The 26,333-nt window shown below is 40.1% G+C and overlaps 1 protein-coding gene across 4 annotated transcripts in view; it reads right to left on the reverse strand.

Annotated features, from left to right (window-relative positions):
- The window catches only part of EFCAB11 (EF-hand calcium binding domain 11), a 178,885-nt gene that overhangs the window by 118,750 nt on the left and 33,802 nt on the right, over positions 1–26,333 (reverse strand). The window contains exon 6 of one of the 4 annotated variants that reach the window (XM_061182801.1): positions 22,824–23,147. The exons of the other annotated variants lie outside the window; for them this stretch is intronic. Coding sequence (XP_061038784.1) covers positions 23,057–23,147 — 91 coding nt within the window. The 3' untranslated portion in view covers positions 22,824–23,056. Of the gene's footprint in view, positions 1–22,823; positions 23,148–26,333 lie in introns of those variants that run through there. 4 annotated transcript variants of the gene reach the window in all.

The following is a 26,333-nucleotide window of genomic DNA, read 5'->3' on the forward strand; positions in this document are numbered from 1 at the left end:
TGTCACAACTTGTTGGAGGAATTAAGCACATCCTGTGTGACTTCACTGAGAGCAGACCCTCGGAAGCTTGCACCTGGTTTCCCCTAGACTGAGCCCCGTGTGCCTTTCCCTTTGCTAATTTTGCTGCATACCCTTTCACTGTAACAAATCGTAGCTGAAAGTATAGTTACATGCTGAGTCCTTCCAGTGAATCATCAAAGCTGGTGGTGGTCCTGGGGCCCCATCAACACACTCAGACATAGATTATTATTAGCAATTATTTTACACTAGGTATAAGTATAGTAAAAAATGCATTTTAATAAATCTGGAAGTCAAGTTCAAGAAAAGAGACTTTTATATATAACACCTTGATGAAAATAGAGAACATTGTATTGTTTCTTTTCATAAATAATGGATGAAAAAAACAAGTTGAGATTCAATGGCATGTTCATTCAATTATACCGCTATTTCCTGATAATATGCTTTCATGTCACGTGAAAATAAATATTTAGCTGTTACACCTTTCTAAATGACATTCAAGACAAGAACAATAAGTGGTCAGAAATACTTGGGTACATCCTTCAAATAGCAATAGAAGATACAGCATAACTAAAGTGCCAGAATCACTAAACTGTAGGAATGCATCACTAATTTTATATATTTTCATCATCTCTTACAAGTAAGTGGTTAGTCTTCCCCAAAACTTAATAAATCCAATGCTCTGCCCAATAAATCTAATGTTCTGTCTAAAAAATCAATATCTGGAAAAGAGAATTTAGAAAGGAAAGCCTGAGAGAAAAAGTATTTAATAATTCATGTGAGTTTCTATTTTTGGATAGTCAGACCAATTCCCCCACTGAAAAAAACAAAAATGGTAAATAAGATACTAAAACAAAACTACCTTAAAGGCACTGAGTTAAAAAGATAGTGGGGACAGGCCATATTCTTGAGGCAGCTTGAATCCAAAGAGGTTAGTGGAAACTCAGCATCCCACGGCCACTTTTGCCTTGGGGTGTTGGTCCATATCTGAACTTGAGCTTTGGTTTCGTGGCTTCATGGGAGAAGAGGCCAGGAGTCAAGATCCAGGGCTTGCCCAACATGGATCATCTCATAGGATAACTTTCCCATGTTAAGCTGATACCCAAAGGGTAAGATGGAAGTTGCCTTGAGCAAAGAAGTAAACGAAAAATAAAAGAAAAAATGATAAGCTATCTCTGAAAGGTTATGGCTATTGATTGCCCTCATGTAGACTGGTACCCTGAATCTGAGCAAACCTTGAGTAGGTACAAAAATTTCAACCTGTGAACTTGTTTTAACATGGTCTTGTACTGATAGTACACACACACACACACACACACACACACACACACACACACACACACAAATATCTTAAGTAAAATATTAGCAAACTGAATCCAACTGTGTATAAAAAAAAATAGCATGACCAAATTGTGTTTACATTTATATACACACACACACACATACACACACATATATATAAGCCATTCAGCACATTAACAGATTAAAGTAAAAAACCAATATCATCTCCTCGATAGAGAAAAAGTATGTAATAAAATTTAATGCCCATTCTTGACAGAAACTCTTGTGCTAGACTAGGGAGGAACTTCTTTAATCTGACACAGGATATAATTATAAAACATCTATAGCTATGATCAAAGTAAGTGATAAAATGTGGAAGTCTTTCTCCCTGAGTCTGGGAACAAGATATTATCAACACTGGAAGTACTAGCCAGTGTAGTTAAGTCCAGAAAAAGAAATTAAAGGCATAGGATTGGAAAGGAAGAAAGAAGATGTTACTATTTTCTACTGGTATCATAATCTTCTTAGAAACACCTTTAAAAATCTACAGATAAATTTAACAAGGTTACTAGATATAATATTGATATACAAAAACAAATTACATTTCTATTTGATTGTTTCTGTAAGTAATTAAAAAACAATTTTCAAAAGCTACCATTTTAATACCAACAAAACTATAAAATACCATATTATAAACTCCAAAATTGCTAAGAGACTAAATCTTAATTGTTTTCACCACAAAAAAGAAATGATCATTATGTTACCTGAGAGAGGTGTTAGCTAACACTAAGGCAGTGATCATATTGCAATATATAAATGTATCAAATCAACACATTGTACAACTTATACAACATTATATGTCAATTATATCTTAATAAAAAACTATAAAATATGTAGGAATAAATCCAACACAAAAAGAGAAAAACCTATTTGCAATATAGAGTAGTGATTAAAAGCACAAACTCTATACCCAGGCAACTTGGTTTAGAAACCTGCCTCTGCCATTTACTAGTTGTAGGATCTTGGGCAAATCAATTAACCTCTAGGTGCCTCAGTTTCCTGTGTGAAATATCCCATATTACTAGGACTACCTCATGAGGTTGTTAGGAAGACTGAATACAAAGTAACAGAATGAGGCCTGGCACACAGGAAACCATTAAGAGTGCTTTAGAAAGTGACAACCGTAATCATTATGATGATGATACTGGTAGTGTGATGGTGTAGAAAATTATAAAAATTTTTTGAAAGGCTTTAAAGAATACTTAATTAAATGGAAAATATACCATAATCATGGATAGGTAGGCAATATCATTAAGATGTCAATTCTCCAGAAAATCTGCAGACTCAATGCAATGTTAATTAAAATGTGAACAGGGTTTTTGCCTCTCAATAAGCCAGTTCTAGAATTTAAAACAAAAGACTCAATATAACCAATACACTGTTGCAGAAGAGAAGTAAAGAGGGAGAGTAGCCCTACAGATATTAAGATTTTATGAGGACAGTGTGGTATTGGTGCAGGGATAGGTTAAGTGGCCAAAGAAACAGAATAGAAAATTCATAAACAAAGGCAGAATGGCAGAGCTGTAGAGAAAAGAGGGCAGTCAATAAAAAGAGCTGAAAATATTGGTTATCCATATGGAAAAAAAAGTGAAATTAGGTTCCCACACACTCTATGCCATACTAAAAGATCAACTCTAGAAGAATTAAGGACTTAATTTACAAGAGCAAAACTTTAAAAATTATGAAGAAAATACAAGTATTTCTCTGACCTTGAGATAAGAAGGGGTTTCTTAAATAAGACACAATCACTCTACTACAAAAAAATTTATAAATTCAAACAGATTAAATTTGATTTATATTTCAAAAAAGATACCTGAAGAAAGTGGAAAGATGAGCAACAAACTGGGAGAAGACATTTGTTACCTGACATAATATTTGCCCCAAGAACATATATAAAGAACAGGTTCAAATCAACAAAAAATGCAGCAGAAGCAAAATGGGTAAAAATGACAGACATATTTACAATATACAGATAGACAATATACAGATATATAACAAACATGAAGAGATATGATAGATGAAACATTATTAATCAGGGAATACAAATCAGGCCCATGATGAGTTATTATGCCCACTCCACTAGAAAAGATTAAGAAGTCTGACAATACCACATCTTGAAGAAGATACAGGTCAACAGACTCTCTCACATACTGATGACTGGAGTGTAAATTAATACAAATGATTTGGAAATATCACTTGCTATTATAATATTTTGGCACTAAGTAAATATGCCCCTTTGGAATAATTTACCGTAACACTTAGCTTATTTATACAACCTGCTGGAAAGACTAGCATGTAAACACTAGTTAAATAAGTAAGGAAAACAGTGTACATTACTTCCATAAAACTAATTTAAGGAAGTATGATAAACAGTTCTTTTGACGCTAGGTAACTAAAAAGATGCCAGCAACAAAAAAGCCAAATGCACTGAAACCTATCAGTCAAGGAAATCTAGCTGTAAAAATACACACCAACTTTATATAAAAATAGACAGTAAAGCCATGATTCTATAACACATATACTACAGACTGAATGTTTGTATTCTCCCAAAATTCTGATGTTGAAACCTAACCTGCAAGGTGATGGTATCAGGAGGTGGGCACTTTGGGAGATGATTAGGTCATGAGGGTGGAGCCCTCATGATTGGGATTAGTGTCCTTATAAATGGGACCCCAGAGAGCTCCCTTGCCTCTTCCACCATGTCAGGACACAATGAGAAGATGGCTGTCTGTGAACTAGGAAGCAGGCCCTCACCAGACATGAATCTGCCAGCACCTAGATCTTGGACTGCCCAGCCTCCTGAACTATGAGAAATAAAATTCCGTTGTTTAAGCCACCCAGTCTATGGTCTTCTATTACAGCAGCCCAAATGGACTAAGACACCACTGCAATGGAGAGCACACTACGCTGTGGCTGAGACACCTTGTTCTTAACCTTGATTTTACGTCCATCTCAGTGTGCAACCATGGGTGGATTATTTAAACTCGCATGTGTAAAATAAGAGACTGTACCAAGTGCTCTTTAAGAATCTTTTTATTGGTGTCTATAACCCTATAAGAAACTATTCTTATCAAGAATTAGCAAAATCGTGATGTAATTTCCTTATATAAGTAGCATGATATTTAATCCAGACTCAAGTGCCTTTGGATAATAACAATGTCCACAAGCTCTGAGGAGAGAATGAAGCATTAATACAGCATTACTATAGGATTAGTTAAAAGAAAAAGTTGTTTTCCACACATAGAGTTTCCAAGTGGTAGATGAATTTGCTTTTTGGTAGATCAGAGGTGTTTTATGGTATAGCCTATTAACTACACTGAGGGAAAAAAAAATCATAATTTAAGTATTAAGATTTAAACATGAAGCATTAAATTCTATAACGTCAAAGAATCTGAAGAGTAACATAAATCTTGCAGAAACAGTGTTCAAACAGCCTAATATAAAATAGGAAAGATTAGCAGTTGTTCAAACACAATGTAAATACTTCAACAGGCAGAAAACACAAGACCCTATTAGTATGCTCAAGTGATACTACCCACATTCTCTACATAATTTTAGACTTTGGACATGTCAAAGTCTATAAAAGAGAAAGTCCTTTGATATCCCAGATATATGTCAAAAGATACCCTAATAAAAAAATGAAAATACAAGCCACAAACAGGTAAAGATTTTTTATGACTCATAATTGAAAAAGGATTAGTACTGAGAATATATAAAGAACCCCTATAGATTAACATAAAAGAGACAACTCAATATTAATATGTGGGCCAATAATATAAACAGGCAATTGACAGAACAGGAAACCCAAATGGCTAGCAGACATGATGCTGAACTTTACTAGTAATCAGGGAAATTAAAATGATAATAAAATGCCATTTCACACTCATCAGCTTGGCAAAAACTACAGAGTTTGATAACAAGTGTTGATGAGGATATGGATAGAAAGGAATTCTGATGCACTGATAAGAGAGAACGTGAAAGACCACTTAGGGAGCAAGTCGGGTTACAGAGCAGCATGGCTCTGACCCTGCCATTCCACTCCTAGGTATATGTGCTCTACAGGATAGCTCCCACATGTGGACAAGGAGACATTGTAGCACATCTGTGATAATAACGAATGAGTCTATCAACAGGAGAATGGATATATAAATTATGGGACACTCATATAATAGAAAAAAATGTTCTGGGGAAAACTTCCTTCTCCCTGTCTATTTCCGTGGAGAGGGACCTCTTTTGGAGTAACATTCCCAGCCTCTTTCCACCTCCTCACTCATTCCTCCTAGAGAAATAATTGATGCCCCCTTCTTTTCTCTGTAAGAGGCACCTGACTGTGTGGGGCATACACAGTGCTCTGCTCCCCAGTGCTACGGGGGCAGAGCTCAGGTGGGGAGTCCCAGGCTAACTGCACAGCCCGTGATTAGAAGGGTAAACCTTCTAGTTAATCCTGGCTGCATACTAGCAAGCCTGTCCCTCCAATAGAGCTATCTCACAAATAAAGCTGATATTTTCATCTACCACTCTCTAACACTTGCATCTGTTTCTCAATTTATTCTAGATGGCAAGAGAGGGTGCTAGTTATTGTACCTCCTCAGGCTTCAAGAGAATACTATACAGCAGGGAAAATAATTGAAAGATGCCAGTATCAAGGGGGCTAAGTCTTTAAAATATAATGAGAAAAGGCAATGTGCATTTATGTAAGCTTGAAAGATAAAACAATACTATGTATTATTTAAAATACATAAATCCGTATCATAAAATATAAAGACATACATGAATGATTTTAAAAATTCAGGATAGTGGTTATCTCTGGGGCAGAGGAAGGGAAATGCAACCAGGCAGGGTGACCCAGTGGGCTTCTCAATCATGTTTGGAATGGAATGTTTTGTTTCTCAATCTGGGAGGAACATACATATTTTTTTCAGCCTCAAATATTTCAAATACACACACACGCACACACTTACATACCACATGTACATCGACAAGAGAATAAGCAGCAGAGCAGGAGAAGCTACGAGAACTGCCTGAAGTGGCCTGCCCTGTTAGTCAAGCCTGGCCAGCTCTTTTCCAGACCCCCTGGAACCAAGCCAGCGGGAAGAGGGATTGTCCATGCCTGGAGATGGATACTAAATGTAGTGCTGGCTTCTACAGTGTTATTCTAAACAGGAGGAAAATCTATTAAACCACAGAATCAGCGAGAGTTAGAAGGGATAAAGCAAAACAAGAATCCAAGGAGTGGAATTACTAGCAGCAAACCATTGAAAGGCTTCTAGAACTTACTTTTGCTAGAATGAAACCTAAACTATCGCCTTTAAAAAAAATCTTTTTATTAATTATATCTAAAGGAAGATTCAATAACTGCTGTTAGTAATGCATCTCAATGTCTTATAAATCACTAGAAAGTTTAATTCAGTGGAAATTTTCAGTCAGTATATTATGACTACATATGGTCTGAAGATGCACAGAAAGGAGATAATCTGTATTATTTCCTGATTCCCTAGGCTAAATCAGACACTCTGAATCATCACCATAATGATAGAACAGAGTCTGCAAATCTGTGTTGCTTCATTTAAAAGAATATATATATTTTAAACTTTCATATATTTTATTAAATTGTTAATTTTTAACAACTTATTTCCTCCAGAAGAAAGGTATTTAAATGATAAATTCTTTTTAGCCTGATGCACACGCAGGCCTCAAAATCATTTTTTCTTGTCTTGTGTCTCCAGTGAAGAGGAACAAATGAAGACTATGTTAACATTACAAATCACTGACATTTAGACTAGATATTCGGTCCTTAATACACGTTATGATTTGCAACCTAGGGATAAATAGGATGTTAGAAAAGGTAGCTGACCACCGACTGAAATAATAGATACAATGCAGGAAAGTTGCTTTCCAATGAAAGCCTATCACATTTTCTGCTGCATCAGTCTATAACTGCCCAGTAGACTCATCAGTTTCTTGTGCCCAGCATGGATTCAGAAAATATCTATTGAACTGAATTTAACTGATAATTAGAAAGAAACATGGGAAGACAATGGGTGAGGATCCAGGAAAGGATACTACAGCCCACAAGCATGACTTTGTATACTGGGAATGCTCAGAAAACCTACACATCTTGAGGACTCGAACATCTTTCTTTAACCCTTCATCTCCCTGCTTACAAGGTATAGAAACATAAATATATATTTATACAATATGCTGAGATATGGTATGATACAACACAGCACAGAGAATAAAATAATACCATATCATATGGGGCAGCATCCATGAATAATCCATCATCTTGCCCCCCTCCACCTTTCAAATTTCACTGCAGATCTTGGCTCTTGATCACTGCAGTCCAGCCACTCTGGTTTTCTTTCAGTTTCTCAATCCTGCCAAGCTTATCCCCACATCAGAGCCTTTTTAACTGCTTTTCCTCTTTCTGGGCAGCTCTTCTCCCAAACGGCAATCAGCTTTTCATCATTTAGGTCTTATTCCAAGGTGACCCTCCCAAAACACCTTCCCTTACCTCCCCATCAAAACCACCCCCTTGTCAGTCATTCTTTCATTTATTCTGTTTTACTTTCCCTATAGCACGCTATCCCTACCTGAAGTTAACTTGTTTGCTTACGCGGTTATTGCCTGCCTTCTTACTACTAACTGTGAACTCCTTGAGAGCAGGGACCCTGTTTGCTTTGTTCATGGCTCTGGCCCTGGGACCCAGAAAGGGACCAGGCACACAGTAGGTCCTCAGTAACCATTTAATGAATTAACAAAAATATGCCTGCTCAATTTAAAATCCCTCAATTTCAAGGCTTTTTCAAAGAATGTAACAAACGCATTCCCTATTTTACCAAATTCAAAATCCTGAATATTGGGTTTACTTAAAAATGGAGGAGGGTAGAAAAAAATGGAATAGGATGAATATTAGAGAGCCGATCCCACTGCAAAGTGAATGCTATTATTTTACATATTTTTAATCACACTGATCCGATCCATTAAAAACCAAAAATAAATCCTTCCACTATTTTTACAGTAAGCACTAATTTAATTATATTCTGTTACTACAGCTATTACATTTTCTATCCAAATTGCATTGTACTTTTCTAGCAATGATATGAGCTATCTCAATATGTCGCAGGTATTCTTGTAGTCTGAGAAACAGTAAGAGGTGAAACACAATATGAACATATTACTGTATAAAATGCTTATAAAATGTCATTCCTTCTCTCAGCCAGAAAAAGGAGATACAACACATTAGGTCAATCATTAGGAGAGTAAAAGCCCACGAACAATAAATGCATCTGTGTTATGCATGAATCCGGCTCTCTTACAGGTCTACTAGAATCTGAATAACGGTGTTTTACTGAATACACATTTAAAGGAGAAAGCCATCCCTTAAAAAAAAAATTCAAGAATCATTCAAACATAATTTTACTGGCACAGTTTCGGAATCTATCGTGAGGTATTCCAAGTGAAATTTAAAACTCCTCATTTTTCAAGCTGACCTGTTACAACTACTAGGTTTTAAAATGATGAACAGCCAAAGAACCATAAAAAAGATTCCATTTTATAAAACCAAAGATCATTCTATCTGAAATGAAGTTTTACTTTTAAAACATCATGCATTTGAAAAAAAATCATATACTCCTGGAAGCAATGGGCATTTTCCATGAAAGAAAATGTTACTGGGACACAGCAGCAGCACAGAAGTGAAATATACACTGTCAAAGAAAAGCTGGTTTGCTATTTGGCAAATACAGAGCTTATTTCCATATAATGGGTAGGAGAGAAGGGGAGGGGAGACTCCAAGATTATGTTCAGGATATTAGGAGAGACAAAACAGAAGTATGGTATTAGAGCATGTAAATAATCACAATTTATTATCTACTTTTAAGACCCCTTTCTACTGAAGTGCAGAACTTTAAAATGCAGTAAGACTGTGGTTAAAGAAGCATTTCAAACCACATCTCCTATTTGCACACAGTAGGACAAAAACTCAGGGGCTAATGGGGCAAAAGGTATGGCTTCCGATGGAGTCCTTTTGGATGCGGGGGCTCCCAAGATCACCCTCAAGTTTGATGATTTGCTACTTTTTCCTCTGTCCTTGGGTCAAAGTAAGTCACAAGGTCAGTTCAAATTCGGAGAGAGAGAAATAAATGCCTCCTGATGGCAGGAGAGTCAAGACCCTTTGCAAAGGCCAGCACCAACAGCAGGCGGGGAGAGGGCTGGTTGTGGCCATTTTTGCAAACAACCGACCACCGCAATCTGTGAATGCACGTGGCCATTTTCCAGTGAACCGGGTCTCTGAATAATACGGCTTTGGTGGATTAATGAGAGATCTGTTAACTCACTGAGTTCGATGTGAGAGATGTGCTATAGGGACCATAAAAATTGCTATCCTCATGCATGCACAAGGGACATGGAAACTTGCACCTTGGGGTGTACAGCAATGTTCTGACGATCGTGAGGGGTCTAATCTCTGCCCCTGAGCACCTGTGAGAGACAGATCACACACAGGAAGAGCAATATAAGGCAGGTAGCACGCACTTAGAGCAAAATGAGAGGTTGGGAAGCTACCATAACAAGCGCTGGGAAGAGGCGGATACTCACTGAGGAATGGACTGATCAGAACACATGATGGAGGAGGAACCCGACCTCAACCTGAAGGAGGAGCAGGGCTCATAGAGCAGGGAGCAGGGGAGGGGACATCCCAGAAAGGAGCTATCATGCACAACGGGGGCCACGCGGAAAAACAGCAACATGTGTTTAGGGAACTAGTTCATCGTGAAGGAAGTGAGAACAGAAGAAAGTAGGAGCCAGAGGGTAGCCAGCCTAGGTGAATACTGAGTTAAGAGTTTGTTCTTACAAATGCTGGTGAGGATGTGGAGAAAACAGAACCCTAGTGCACTGCTGGTGAGAATGTAAATTATGTAGCCCCTACGGAAAACAGTATGGAGGTGCCTCAAAAAGCTAAAAATAGAATTACCATAAGATCCAACAATTCCACTCCTGGGTATATACCTGGAAAAAATGAAAAAACTAATTCAAAAAGATACACGTAACCTGATGTTCATAGCAGCGCTATTTACAACAGCCAAGACATGGAAGCAACCTAAGTGTCCATCAACAGATGAATGGATAAAGAAGATGTGGTATATATATACAATGGAATATTACTCGGTCACACACACACAAAAAAAGAATGAAATTCGGCCATTTGCAGCAACATGGATGGACCTGGAGAATATTATGCTTAATGAAATAAGTCAGAAAGAGAAAGACAAATCCTGTAGGATATCACTTATGTGTGGAATATAAAAAATAATACAAATGAATATATATGCAAAACAGAAACAGGCTTATAGAAAATAAATTTGTGGTTACCATAGGGGAGGGGGAAAAGGAGAGGTGTACATTGGGGTATGGGAGTAATAGATACAAACTACTATGTATAAAATAGGAAAGCAATAAGGATATGTTGCATAGCACAGGGAATTATAGCAATTATCTTGTAATAATTTATAATGGAGTATGATCTGCAAAAATACTGAATCACCATGCTGTACACCTGAAACTTATATAATATTGTAAATCAACTATACTTCAATAAAAAAAGAAATTCTGGCCTTTAGCCTCTACACTTAGATGTAAGGCCTAGACCCCTGGACTAGGGTAATGGGAAGAGGGCTGACAGCACAAAGACACTGAACAAGCAAAGGGACTTGGTGACTGAATGGATTTAGAGCAAGGACAGAAAAGGAAAAATCAATGGCTATGAGAATGAATCTGAGAAAATCGTGGTATCACTGACAGAAACAGAAAGAAAGAGCTGACCTGAGGACAAGGAGAATGACTTTTGATTTAAATATGATGAACTGAAGGTGACAACAAACAACTTGAAACATTTTCAGCTATGCGTTAACTGTGTGACTTTGGGAACATTATTTAACCTCTCTAAGCTCAGTTTTCTCATCTGTAAAATAGGAATAATAATAGGTGACTGTGAGGATTGAATGAAATAACGGCAATGCCCAGCACTCACTAAAGCACTCGAGAAATGACAGATATTTTGGCCATCATTATTATCCATCTTATTTGACAAATTGCCCAATAACTCTTTTTTGTCACATGAACTTATGACTATCTGATACACCTCTTATCAGGGTTTTTTTCTTTTTTGTTTTTTTTCCCAATACAACTGAGATAAGTCAAAACATTCTATTCTAATTGCAGTCCTTGTAAATTTTCCATAGCATTAGAGTCTGAGCAATTTACAACCTGCAGAAGGCTCCAAGTCTATGACAAATTCATCACTGCAAACCATTAAACCTAGTATGTCAGCTGATCCAGCTGGATTAGATGTGAACATTTGATGGCTATGGTTTTCCCTATGAAGCAGTAGGTTTATGGGGCTTCTTTACATTGAAAACATGGAAAGAAAAATTCTGTACATGATTTAATAATAATTTGCAACATATTAAGGATCCCTTTGAGATGAAAGTTTTCTGTTTTGCTTTGTTTGTTCGGGGTATAAGAAAATAAGATTAAAGAGAATAAGATTCTAGAGTAATAATGTAGCCATGAAGGGTACATTAGCAATGGGGAAACTGAGAGAAGGTAAATTCCAAGTAAATCTGAGAATTTAACATTGTAATTATTAGTAATGCTGGGCAGTGAAACACAAATATTTATCATGTACATGGTAGGTACTTAATAAATATTTGTTAAATAATGCTGAGTGAAACTGATGATGGTGATTGATGATGATCAGTGAAACTGATGAGCAAATTATTTGCTTGCCCTTTTCTTCATTTCTGGCGATTAGTTCACTGTGCTATTAATCATAATTTTCTTTAAAGAGTAAGTAAACAAAAGGTATGGAAACAGAGAATCAAGGTATTTAAAGCTAGAAGTCCTTTAGGAGAAGAAACTGAGGTCCAGGGAGGTTAACAGACTTGCCTAAGTCAATTCCCCATAACATGAGATCCGAGCCTGAACAACTAACCAACAGCCCTGTGCACATCCCACCACCCCACGATGGAGAAGAAAAGAGTTACGGAGAAGCTCAAGCCAGTCAGTTTTGTGATTAGTTTGAAGATCTAACAAAAGGGTAAGATGAGTAGACGGATCCTGAGAAACAGGGACTTCAATTACTTAAGCCATAAATGTTTCTCATTATGATGTTTAAACAGTTCATGACAGGCTAAAATACATTTTTTTTTTTTTTTTGCCATTAATGCACCCACATTTTATAGTATTGCAGTATGAGGTTTTTGATTTTTTTTAAAAATAAATTTAGTTATTTATTTGTTTATTTTTGGCTGGGTTGGGTCTTTGTTGCTGCGTGCGGGCTTTATCTAGTTGTGGTGAGCAGGGGCTACTCTTCGCTGCGGTGCGCAGGCTTCTCATTGCGGTGGCTTGTCTTGTTGCGGAGCATGGGCTCTAGGCGCATGGGCTTCAGTAGTTGTGGCATGAGGGCTCAGTAGTTGTGACTCACGGGCTCTAGAGCACAGGCTCAGTAGTTGTGGCACACAGGCTTAGTTGCTCCGCAGCATGTGGGATCTTCCCGGACCAGGGCTCGAACCCGTGTCCCCTGCACTGGCAGGCGGATTCTTTTTTTTTTACTTACTTACTTACTTACTTACTTACTTACTTATTTATTTATTTATTTACTTACTTACTTACTTATGGCTATGTTGGGTCTTCGTTTCTGTGCGTGGGCTTTCTCTAGTTGCGGCAAGTGGGGGCCACTCTTCATCGCGGTGTGTGGGCCTCTCACTATTGCGGCCTCTCTTGTTGCGGAGCACAAGCTCCAGACGCGCAGGCTCAGCAATTGTGGCTCACAGGCCTAGTCGCTCCGCGGCATGTGGGATCTTCCCAGACCAGGGCTCGAACCCGTGTCCCCTGCATTGGCAGGCAGATTCTCAACCACTGCGCCACCAGGGAAGCCCTGGCAGGCGGATTCTTAACTACTGCGCCTCCAGGGAAATCCCATGAGGTTTTTGATATTTTTATCAAAAGATTTTATGACCAAATTGTCAGAAATCAGGGAATTTTATAAAAAGGGTGTACAATTTAGCTTAAGTGTTTTCATATATCCACAGCCTTAGATCCATGAAAAGGCTTATAGCCATAGATTATATAGCTCTATTTTTGACTGCGAAAATTTATATGCTGTCCAGATCTTTATTCTACTGAAATTGAACTGGAAAAGGCCCTTAACTAAAATTCCTTCAAAATTATAAATTGTAGTAGATCTGACTGATAAAGAGATTCAAAAGCACATGGGGAGAGATGTAAAAGGGAAAGAAAGGCGAAGATTCTCCCTCACATGATGTGTATGCCTATTTGTGTTTCCAATCTGGAGTCAAAATGTCTGGGTCAAAACCAAATTCTATCAGTTACTGTGATCTTAGCCAAGTTACTTGGCCGCTCTGTGCCTCAGTTTCCTCATCTGTAAAATAGGGGTAATAACACTAGCCACCTCGTGGGGTTGCTGTGAGGGTCACAGTTAAGACAAGCAAAGCATTTAGAATGGGGCTTGGTGTACAGTAAGCACTCTGTGTGTCATCACACCCTCAGGTCTACTTACCTTTCCTGTTCCATCTCCTGCTCTCTTCCACCCACTCTTTGTCCATGTTCTTCTCTCTCCTGGATGCTTTCCTTCCAGGGATTCTTCAAATCCTAACTCAGTTGCTAAGTTCCTCAATTACCCTGGCTGGAATTAAATCCTCTCGCCTCTTTGTTCTTCTACAGTAGGTACCATTTTCTACTTATAGTCACTCTGTGAAAGACTGTCCCTGTCTGATTTGTTCCTGTAGCCCTGAAAGTACCCTTCTCAGTGTCTTGCACATGGCATTCAGCAAGTATTTGTGGAATAAACCAATATATAGGGAGAGTTGTCTTCTCCTGCCTTATCAACTGGTAGCTGTTATTATCACTATTAAGGAGGAAAGGCAGGTCCTAGGAGGCCCAAACTACTGATGCAAAACTGAGGCAAACATCATGACTGTCTTTTGGAATAAAGCATAATTTATGAAATGCAAAGCTAACTTAAGTTCATGAAAATTCAGAGAATTTCTGGAACAAAATCAATGGAGAATAAAACCTCAGGTTTGAAAGGAAGCCAGGTTGGTCACTACCCGGACTGGGAAGGGTGTAGTATTATTACTGTCATCTCTCCATTACCCATTGTGAAGAGGCGTGGCCCTTTCAAGATTAATCTCATTTGCCTGGGGCAAATTATCCCTGCAGTCAAAATCCTTTTATATTCTCCTGCTTCTTTCTCTCTGACAGTCTAGACACCTTCATAAAATCATTAATAAACAGTGAGTGCCTACTATGGGACAAGCAGAGTGTTTTTCATGCATCCACTCATTTGATCCTTCAAACAACTCTATGGTATTGGTTCTCTTAATATCTGTTATTTACAGGTAAGGAAACTGAGTCACAGAGACATTAAATAACTTTCCCAAAGTTTACTGGCTAGTTCAACGCATCTATTTCAATCCATCTCCCCACATTTATTGTCCTATATGGGGGTGGGAAGGGGATCAGTGTGGAATATCTGGAATATTCAACTGCTGGTGGGAAAAAGGGCTAGAAGAATTCTTCAGGGGCAGGTCAGGTCTGGTCTGCTAAGGGTCGGGCAGCAAGTGCCAATCGTACGAACTGCAATGAATTTCAGGGGTCAAAGGAACCCAATGAACTCAGGCTAGATCCCCAAATCCTGAGGGAATCCAAGCTGGTAGGCAAAGCAATGGACTCTCTGGGCAATGGTAGTATGGGGACTCCAGCAGACATTCCAGGTGACACAGTCATCTCAGAGCAAGAATCAGCCAGGAGCTGGGAGAAGGTGGAGTCCTGATCGTCAAGACAGGAAGCTAGAAAAGGGAAGCGAGAGTCTGGGACAAGCCTTTGTGTTAATCAGGAAAATGTAAGAAGCTGGATGTGCTGAGCTGGACTCACATTGTGGGGTTAAGAAGGTGAGTTTGCGCCGGGGGTCACTGGGATCAACCCAGATAGAGGTTATTCCTCACACTGTGATAGGAGACACCAGGTAAACCACAAATCCGATCCTGTTGCTTCCCTACTTAAAACATTTCAATGGCTTCCTGTTGTCCTTAGGATCAAGTTCAAACTTCTCAGCGACTTACAAGGCCATTCATGACCCAGGCCCTGCGTACCTTTCCAGTCCCATCACTCTGCATTTACCCTTCCCCACCCACTCAGGCAAACAAAAATGAGTATATTCAACAGCAGACTAGCTACAGTTAACAACCCTTAGTTATTCAAAGGGCCAGGCTCTCCTGCTGACCTCTGCGGATACACCCTGCCTAGAACACGTTCTCTCTTCCTCTGCCTGGCTACTTCCACCCTTCAGGTCTCCCATCAGCCACCACTCCCTCTGAAGTCAGCCTCCGTGCCCCTTCCCCAGCCTGCAGTCAGCAGCCTTCCTGTATATTCCCACAGTGCTCTGTAGTCATCTTTCAGGATTAACCATCTTGGATTCTGACCACCTATCTCCCCAACTAGACAATAAGCTCCTAGAAGGCAGGGCGGTGCCTGTCTTGTTTACTTTTATATATTCCCAGTGCCTGCAATGCAGTAGATGCCAACAAATATTTGTTTCCAAAACAAAGAAAGAGCACAGGACAGAGGCACCTCCTCTAGAGATCAGGGTGCAAAGAGAAGACAAGAGTGCACGGTGCTCACTAAGTGTGAGATGAGAACCATGAAGCCAAGCAGGGGCCCAGGGAGGATTTGGAAATGTTATCAAATATGTAGGGAGGGTCTAAATTGCAGTCACTGATTTGAGAGCTATACACAGTGTGTCCAATGCAGTCACAGAAATACAGGGGTCCCATGAGTGCCCAGGTCACCTTGGGTGTTGAGAGCTTCTCATAGAAGACATGAGAGTCTGACTCCAGAGTTTTTATCACGTGGGGAGAAGCAGGAAGAATGACAGTGAAGGGGAAAACACAATATTCAGAAAAGTTAAACTGCTATCTCTTTGGAACTGGCATGAGCCTGCTAATAAGCAGCCAGGGAAAAACAAAGAGGTAAATAAAGAGAACCGGGAACGCTGTGGTATAATATTTGAATGTGGCAAAGGGGAAACCATAAAGACCATTTTGTTTTAATCATTAAGAAAAGTGCACCTAGTTCACATGCTATGGATCAGGCTGGGGGGGGAGGGCGGGGGAAAGACAAATTAATCTAAGGCTATTCATTTTGTGATAGCTTAACGCAAACAACTTTTAGCAACATTATGAAGCCAGCTAGTAAAATAAATAGAAATGAAGTCCAAGGGATTTAAAGATGAAAAATTTGGGGGGGTGGGGAGAAAGAACTGCACAAAGCAAAACGGACAAAATACAAGGCTAACCAAACAAAAGCTGAATCATATAAATAGGCATTGCCGTGTGCCCTGGAGGACTGCCAAGGAGAGTGAATTTCAACAAAGAATGCTTCTGCTACCAGTTTGGAAAACTTCAGTTCCAGGAAGGCGGGAGGGAGGCTGCAGCCATTGCTGAATGACACGGGGAGTGTGGGGCGGAGAGGCAGGCTCGGTAGACAAACGCTGGAACCTTCCCCCAGCAAGCCATGAACAGGCAGCTCACTCCCTCTCCATGCCCTCCCACGTACCCCACACACAGCCGGTTATGAGAAACAAGCCCACGGGCAGCGGCCTTCTCTTCTCCATTTGCAGATCAAAAGACCACTGTAAATGCCTCTAGGCTACCATGCTAGTATCCAAAGTGCTGAGATGGACCCAGTCCCTGCAGCCCAAGTCAAACGAAGCACTGGCAATTATCTGTGAACTTGGATGCTGGGGACAGAGCCCCGGGCTGGGTGTGGAATCCTCCCTGGAATAGCCCGAGTCCTACGAGCAGTACTGTAATCCTCGCAGGGATAACCATCACCACCACCAGAACAGCCCCCCCTGCCTGAGCATTTATCCCATGGCAGGCACAGAACTAGGCCCTTGGCATGGATTATCCCTGTGAAGCCCCCAATCAGCCCTGATTTTCTTAATTTTACAGCTGTTCACTCGACAGATAAGGACACCAAGGCAAGTTAAGATACTGATACTTTTCAAAGGTCTCACAGCCAACAAGCAAGGGAGCAGGGATTTAGATCCACACAGAGTTATTCCCGGACAAGCTCTCTTAACCAATAAAAAATAAAACCCAATAAAAGAAGGTGGATAATCAACAAGCACTTATTAATGGTGGGCATGGTGTGTACTATGAACTCTGCTAGGTTAAACTGGGTAAAATGGTTTCTTAAAAAAAAAAAAATGAGGAAGACTAACTAGAATTCCTTTTACTTAATCTGTAAAAAAAATTCTTGAACTTTATTAGCCTTTAAAGAAAAAAGGGTCCCTACTCTAATATCTACCACACCTCTCCAATAAGTATGTAGGTTGCTCAAATCCCTATAGAAACTAACAAAACAAACCAAAAGGAGAGTTGATAACATCTAGCTCAGTGGCTTTTTTGGGGTTGGCATTACCCAAAATGCAGACTTAGCGCCAAACACTTGGAGACCTGCGAATCTGAAGTTCCTTTAGATTTCCTTAGTGTAGTAATGCTTTCTCCTCAAATTTCTGTATTGCTGTCTTTATTGAGATCTCTGTACATTAATATGTGCTTTTTTCAAAATATGACCTATTTTTCCAATGGGACTGAGGGGGAAAAATCACAAATGCATATTTAAACCCACAGAATATTTAAATTCTCCCAAATTTTATCATACCTTTTTAGTACTTTCTATTTGAGATGAAAGATAAAAACGTGTGTGCATGATTAATTGTCATGATGAAAGAATACTGGGCAGTTGCTTAAGAAACGAGAACAACAAAGGAATAAACTACTGCAGGCATCACCAGGACTGGAATGACACTGCTCTGTGTACTCGATTTCCATGGCAACTAGCAATGGGAAGATGAATGTTTCATAGTCACTCCGCTCTGCGGTACACGTCTATAAATCAAACTTACATAAAGAGCACAAGATTTCTGCTGTGGGCTGTATGCAGAGCCGGTTTATTTTCCTGTTACTGTATAATTATGGAAAAGAAGCACAGAACAATGAGGTCATCTTGAGTGGGGAACAAACTCAGAAATTACTAATACACCTGAGGCATAGAATGCCATTCGTCTCGCAGGAAACCAGACACAGGCAAGGCAGACAGCGAATGGAAACCCTGCCTGCCTCTGTCAGGTATGGTCCTGGCACTCATCTGCTCTGGCTGAGAACTGCACGTTGCGTACCTGGCGTGGGCTCCCTCCTGCTGCTCTGCTCTGAAACGTATGTAGGGGCACCTTAGTTAACTGCCTCCCGAATGAAACTGCAAGGTTTCATTCTGATAAACTGGGCAGAAATGATACACCATGTTTCGTATGAAAGTTTACGGAGGCTAAACAAGCATACACTTGTTTTTATTCACACCCAAAATGGCTCATCTTGTAGAAGTCAGGATGGAAAATTAATGCTTTGGCATTGACTTGGGAGTCAGGAGGCCCAAGTCTTGACCCTGGTCTATGTAACCTTGGGTAAGCCATGAAGTTCAGGTAGCTTCAATTTTCTTAGCTATGTTACGAGAGACGGTGGATGTGATTTTTAAAGTCTCTGCCGCCATCTGCTTCCATGATTCTGTATCTTGAAAACTCAAAGGTCTGAATCAATCAGATCTAACCAAAGATATTAGTTGTGCTATTCCTAAAATATATATATATATATATACCTTACACAGTTATATTTTTAAATTCTATACTGGCTAAAGTACCTAAGTCATAGTGTTTTATGATTACCATTGCATTGAAGCTTTCTTCTGATTTGTTTCAATTTTTCAAACACAGCATATGCTCTGGAAAACTTAATGAAACCATCAGAGTTTTAAATGCCAAAAAAAAAAAAATTGTTACAGATGATCCTAGAACTGATTTTTATGACAGAATATAAACAATATTTAAATTTAAATAATCTTCCTGTTACCTAGATAAGGGCTGCCTATCAATTCCTACCAAACGGGAAGTGTCCCGCTTCTTTTTTTCTTATAATTAATTTATTTTTTATTATTTATTTATTTATTTTAGGCTGTGTTGGGTCTTCGTTGCTGCTCGCGGGCTTTCTCTAGTTGCGGCGAGCGGGGGCTACTCTTCGTTGTGGTGCGCAGGCTTCTCATTGCAGTGGCTTCTCTTGTTGCGGAGCACGGGCTCTAGGCACGCAGGCTTCAGCACTTGTGGCGTGCGGGCTCAGTAGTTGTGGCTCGCAGGCTCTAGAGCGCAGGCTCAGTAGTTGTGGCGCATGGGCTTAGTTGCTCCACGGCATGTGGGATCTTCCCGGACCAGGGCTCGAACCCGTGTCCCCTGCATTGGCAGGCGGATTCTTAACCACCGGACCACCAGGGAAGTCCTGCGTCCTGCTCCTTGAAGTCTGCAGCTCTCAGAGACATGGTGAAGCTTTCCTGGACCTCATCTCTCGAAGAGTCATGCTCAGTAAATTTTGTGGAACAAATAAATGGATGGATGAACAAACTCTTAGTAACACCTTTGCTACACCTTTCAGAAATCTTATATCTCCTTCCCCAATCTTACATGTTTAGGCAGATTCAGACCAACACATAAATATCCCCGGGATAGACAGGCAAATATCTGAAAACCAGGTATAACGAGATGAGTGTCTGTTTTGTGAGTCTGTGAGTCTACAAAACCCTTGTGAAACTTTACAAACTAGAAACAGCTCTTCATTAGTGGAGCACCAGGCATCATCAGACACAGAGAGGACCTCCTGTGCTAAGGCCCTGGCTGAGTCCAGGATACCATGGGGGCTCGGAAGTAATGGAGGCACAGTCCCTGTCTCACGGGAGGGAAAACGACACCCAACAAGCACCCGGAACCTCATCTAAAGCTTACACCACCTCTGGGGAAAAGACGTTATGATCCCCGCTTTACAAGGTGGGAAAACTGAGCTATAGAGAATTGATATAAGTGATAGTTATGAAAAATGTAGGGATATTCAAAACCTGCCTTCCTGAATTGATAGGCAGCCCTTATCTAGGTAACAGGAAGATTATTTAAATTTAAATATTCTTTATGTTATAAAAATCAGTTCTAGGATTATTTGTTTAAAATGGGTTTTTTTGTTTGTTTGTTCGTTTTGTTGGGTTTTTTGCTTTTTTTTTTTTTTTTTTTTTTTTTTTACTTTTTAAGATTGATAGCTTCATTAAGTTTTCCACAGCATATTCTATGTTTGGAAGATTGAAACAAATTAGAAGAAAGCTTCAGTGTGATGATAAAACCCTAAAACTATTAATTAGGTGCTTTAGCCAGTACAGAATTTAAAAGTATAATTGTGTAAGGTATATATTTTAAGAATAGCACAAGTAGGGGAATTCCCTGGTGGTCCAGTGGTTAGGACTTGGTGCTTTCACCTCTGGAACCCGGGCTCAATCCCTGGTCAGGAATTAAGATCCCGCAAGCAAGAATAGCACAAGTAACAACTTTGGTTAGATCTGACTGATAGATTCAGACCTTTGAGTTCCTGACTCCAAGGCCTCTGTGCTCTTCTGACTGCATCTCAGGACACGTTCAAGCAACAGACTGTTGCTCTACTGGACTTCTTGGGCACTAAAAAACAAAGTTACACAAACACACCTAGCCCCTAAAAAGCCCATTAATAGTTAAAAAAAAAAAAAAAAAAAAAGTAGTAATAATATAAAACAATATTTCTTAAATCTACCGTGCTAGCCCACGTTATGGCCCGCACTTCCACTCCCCAGTCAGCAGGTTAACAGCTATTTCCAGGATGGAGCCAAGTGTTATACAAACATGCAATTTCCGATATGTGAACCCTATGGGAGCCAATGACATCTTTACAGAAGTTTATTAGAAATGTATTCTGCCGTCCATCAGAGACACTTGGTTTGGTTCCTAAGCTTAGAAGATGCAGTAATTTGGGCACACATTTTTGGCACTGATTTTTCAAAAATTAATAAAGTAACATTTATTAAGAAAGCCTCCAGGTTAACCTCCTTGCCTTCCAATTAGTTTCTTATCAGAGTTTTTAGCACCACCAACCGGTTAAAGAGATCAACTACAAATTTGCTTGGCTCTCAATCTGCTTTGTTCATTAAAAGAGGATCATACATATATTTCACATTTAATTTATGTTAAAGTAATTTATTTCTGTCACTAAATAAAATTAGAAATGCCTTTCCTTGTTAGTCAAATAAAAAATAATCCACTTTGGCTTTTTCACTTAAGAAGAAGGTACATTTTGCTTAGTAAGTCATTAAAGAAAACTAAATCTACCCACTAAAGCTAATCTGATTTATTCTACCGTAAACTCATACTCAAAAAGCAAAGACTAAGAACTACAATGAAAATTAGAAACTAAGAGAGAGATAGCAAACTAAATGGTACTGAATACTATGTGAGTCTACAGTGTCTATATAAGACATTAATTTAATTGGAAATAAAAACGACTGAGGAGGTAATTTCACATTTTTAAAAATTTGAGCTTTTTCTATCAAGATTCCTGACTTAGAGATGAATGTTGCCATGTGACACATGAATATTTACTGCCATTTATCTTTCCCTCCTGTTTAATTGAACCACCTCTAGCAATGGATGGTGTACAGATAGCACAACTGAACACTTGGGGTTCAAATCTGATTTCTGTACAATGAATTAATTTGTGAAAATAAGTATTCCTGAAGAACTAAGTCCAATTTTTTTCCCCCAAACAACCAATTTGTGGATACAAGTTGTCTTTGAAAAGTACATCCAGCCACTTGTTGTCATGACACGTTTGTAGCAGGCAGAATAAATGGCACCACATTATAACAAATTTGGTCACCAACAGAAACTTCTCTACTAGACAATGTACAAGAGGGAAAGAAAAAGAAGGCTCCATCCAATTTATTAAATTTGACTCTGATAGCAGAGTTCTGTTAAAAGCTTTCTGCTAAGAGTTTAAAACTGTTGTAATAATTTCACGATGATAGCAGTTTAAATCTCTACACAAATGGGTAGTCAAGTTCATAATTTTTAAAGCCTCTGACTCTAAATCTGCAAATGAAAGTCCAGTAAAGAAGATAATTTGCAACAACCTAGATAAAATTAAGGACCAGCAGCTGCCCTACCCAATTTAACACACAATTTCAACATATGAACTTTGATCTTCATTCTATTCCTTTGCTCATTTATTTACTCATTCATTCTTTCACTCATATATCCATTGAATATTCCCTCTCCAGCAAAGACAGTTAAATTTCTGCAAAAAGGGAAACAAGAATAAGCCTCTTCTACTGTCCCCTCCTCTCCTTGGATGAGAGCCTTGATATGCCATCTCCAAGGCAGAGAAGATTTCCATTTGAAATCATGAATGGATTACCAGGAACCTTAACAATAAGAAGACTTGGGTTAAGAAAAGCATTTTATAACTTTTATTGTTGTTTCTATCCATGTTCTTTTTTTTTTTTTTTTTTAAATAAATTTATTTATTTATTTATTTTTGGCTGTGTTGGGTCTTCATTGCTGCCCACGGGCTTTCTCCAGTTGCAGTGAGCGGGGGCTACTCTTCGTTGCGGTGCGCGGGCTTCTCATTGTCGTGGCTTCTCTTGTTGCGGAGCACGGGCTCTAGGCATGCGGGCTTCAGTAGTTGTGGCACGTGGGCTCAGTAGTTGTGGCTCGCGGGCTCTAGAGCGCAGGCTCAGTAGTTGTGGCGCACAGGCTTAGTTGCTCCGCGGCAGGTGGGATCCTCCCGGGCCAGGGCCCGAACCCGCGTCCCCTGCATTGGCAGGCGGATTCTCAACCACTGCGCCACCAGGGAAGCCCCTCTATCTATGTTCTTTAACATGACTCTTGAATGATATTTAAAGCTAAGTGTGTTTAGACATTTTAACTGTAAATTTTGTCTACTCTACTATTATTAGACAGCAGTATTCTTAAATCAAGAAATACAATTTTGAGGTGTAACAAAAACATCTGTCCATTAACAAGTACCAGCAACGTGACTGCCATCAAATTAAAAAAAAAAAAAATGTTGATTACTTGTTAATTTCCTGCGACTTTTCTTCTTTAACCAAAAGATAAAATGATTGAGAAGTCTAAGTCCAGTTTGGCTTGAGATTAGCAATAAAGGTGCTCAGCTTTACCTGTAGAATAGGTATGCATAACAGCTGATGTGTAGATCACTGCATCAATTCAGCAAGGTAATACTAGCAGGTGTTTAATGAATGGGAACTGCCGTCACTGGCACTGGGTTGGCACGGTGTCACAAAAGCTGGGGAGGAGCAAGCATCAAGGACAGGGTCCCAGGCAGAGTGCTGAGTGTCTTGAGTAGCTGGCAAGAAAAAAACTTAGAAAAAGGACAGGAGGGCGGCCTAGAGGAACTTAGGTACAAGGAGTAGCTTTCTAGGCCGCGGAGACTGAAGTATATCTGCAGGCAGGGATGTTAATTATAAACAGGAGAGGGAGTGACTGATGGAGAAAGGTCTTAGAAGAAGGGAAGGGGATGAGACAAGAACAAGGGGAGGAACTAGAAAAAAGAAAAAAAGAAAAAAACTAGAAACAGAATTGAAGGAAAACAGAACTCTGGAGGTGAAGAGGAAACCCAGGCAGAGGCCATGACCCTGTCCATGAAGCAGAAGGCAAGGTCACCTGCAATGCACAGCAGTAGGAAAGGTTTGGTACAAATGTGACAGAGAGCAAGTCAATCCCATGGTGTGTGACATGCTAGTGAACTGGCTTGGGGTGTTATACCAAGAAGAATTCTGAGTCTCATCAGAAGAGTGTAGGCCACAGGTATACGGAGGTGACGGTGATAGCACACATGCCAACGATTTGCCATCCCTGAAAAAGGGAACTGAAAACAGATGAGCTAAATTCTCCTGGACGATTTCAGCACGAAAAGGAAAGCATTCTGGAATGACACAGGACCAGGGCTGGGGAACTGTGTACAGAAGATGGATGTGGGTGGTCTAAACACTTTGGGTCAAGTAGGCACAGCAGTGTCTGCCTGACCTGAGAACTTGGTTCCATCCCGGGATAGGCAGCTGGGAGAATCAAGGCAGGCAGCTGGGATCAAAGCAAAAGGATCCAGGAAGGTGGACACAGAGCTCTGAGATCTCTCGGACATGACACTTACTGGGAGACAGAGAGGGAGAGTATTGAGTGTGGTGTGTTTCGAGGAGAAGGTAGATGCATCACAGAAAGAAGACAAAGGGAAAGCTCGCTCCAGGTCTCAGATTGGCGAGGAGCAGCTCCAAGGACTAGCGCACACTCAAGAGCCTGCAGTACAGGACCGCGGGCAGGTCAGAACCACGGCGGGGGCCTTGGATGGAGGCTCAGCCCAAGGCCTGGGTTAGAAGTGAAGGTAAGGAGGGGAAAGTGGTGTCAGCATTCTTGGGGCTTAGTTGCAGCTGAAGAGAACAGAGGGGGGAGATGTGGGGGATACAGCAGGGGAGGAAGAAGAAAGATGGGGTCACGTGAGGGTCCAGCAGCCATGTTTAGCCACTAGGAACCAGTCCTGAGAGTGTACCATTCTTGGTCCTTTCGGGGGGAGGGAAGGGAAAGGTGAGCGACAGGCAGGAGGGAGGGGCGGGAAAGTTATGGTTAACAGTATTACTGCCTGTTCCGCCTCTCCTGGGGTCAGCTTAGGAACAGGGACAGGCAGGATGAGGGAAAGCGTAGGAAGAAAGAGATGCCACTCGAAGCCTGTAGTGCACTGAATTCCTACTTGGCCCTGATCTTCTCCAGCAGCAGGTTGCAACCAAGGAGGGAAGATGAGCAGACAATACTGACAAGCTGGAAATGGTAAAAGATGATGCTAAACTCACAACAACTGATCAAAAGGGTCTTACAAGTGAATCAAAGTATAATCCTGCCTTGTAAAGAAGACAATCATAAATTCAGCTTAGCACTCCCACCCCAGCTAAAGTGATGAAACCTCATTTGTCAGTTTTAAACATTTTTTGCTTTTCCAGTTGATTTGGCAAAATCTTTCGCTATTGTGATATAATTCCAAAGGCAACACGCAAAACACAAGGGTTCCTATCAAAGCAATCTGTGATCTGGAATGCCTGCTACCATTTCATGTAATAAAATGCTGCATCAGTTTCCTTTTGTACATTTTTGTAAATAGTTCCTTTCATTTATGTGCAGATAATCAAATGAAATCTCAAATGTATCAATTCAAACCAAACCAATTCATATGAACAGGGAAAAGCTATATAATTGTGCAACTGGTTTACCAAGAACACTTCCAGGCAGAGCGAACATGCCTTACTTAGGTTTATGGCAGGCATTGTGGGGATGCAAAAGCATGCCTGGTTCCTACTCTCAGGACATCCATACTGTTAGAAGAAGTGAGAAGGGAATATTACAGTGATTAAGAGCACAAGCAAATCTTCGTTCTGTTACTCAGCAGGCAGCAGCATCAAGCAAGTCCTTTGACCTCTCCAAGCTTTGTCCTCATCTGTAAAATGGGGACAGACAGAGCCTAACCCAGGAGGTTCCTAAGAAGATTCCTTCAGACCAGGGTCCGGTACATAGTAAATACTCAGCAAATGTCAGTTGCCAGTGTTACTGTGGTTACTATTATTAGATGCAATACTCTCGCAAGTGCTACAGAAGTTCTAAGGAAGAAAAAGGAAATTTTGTGAGCTGGAGTGATCAGGGAAGGCTCCCTAGAAGAGAGAGTTCAGCTAAGTTCAAAGGAATGGATACCAGTAGATATGTGGATGGGGAAGTCAGGAGAGGAGAAGAGAGGGCAGTGGAAGAGAAATGAGATAGGATCAGAACACAACAAGTAAATCAGAATAGTGGATTAGAATCTTTGATCTGGGCACGCCAGGTCTGTGTGTGGAGGGGCCTTGTATGTCAGGCTAAGGAGTCTGGGCATTATCTGGCAGGGGATGAAAAGTTACTGAAGTCAAGAGGTAACATTAAAAAGTAATGCTCATTTACTCTCATT

The sequence above is a fragment of the Eubalaena glacialis genome, chromosome 2 (assembly GCF_028564815.1).
Source record: "Eubalaena glacialis isolate mEubGla1 chromosome 2, mEubGla1.1.hap2.+ XY, whole genome shotgun sequence".
Taxonomy (NCBI): domain Eukaryota; kingdom Metazoa; phylum Chordata; class Mammalia; order Artiodactyla; family Balaenidae; genus Eubalaena; species Eubalaena glacialis.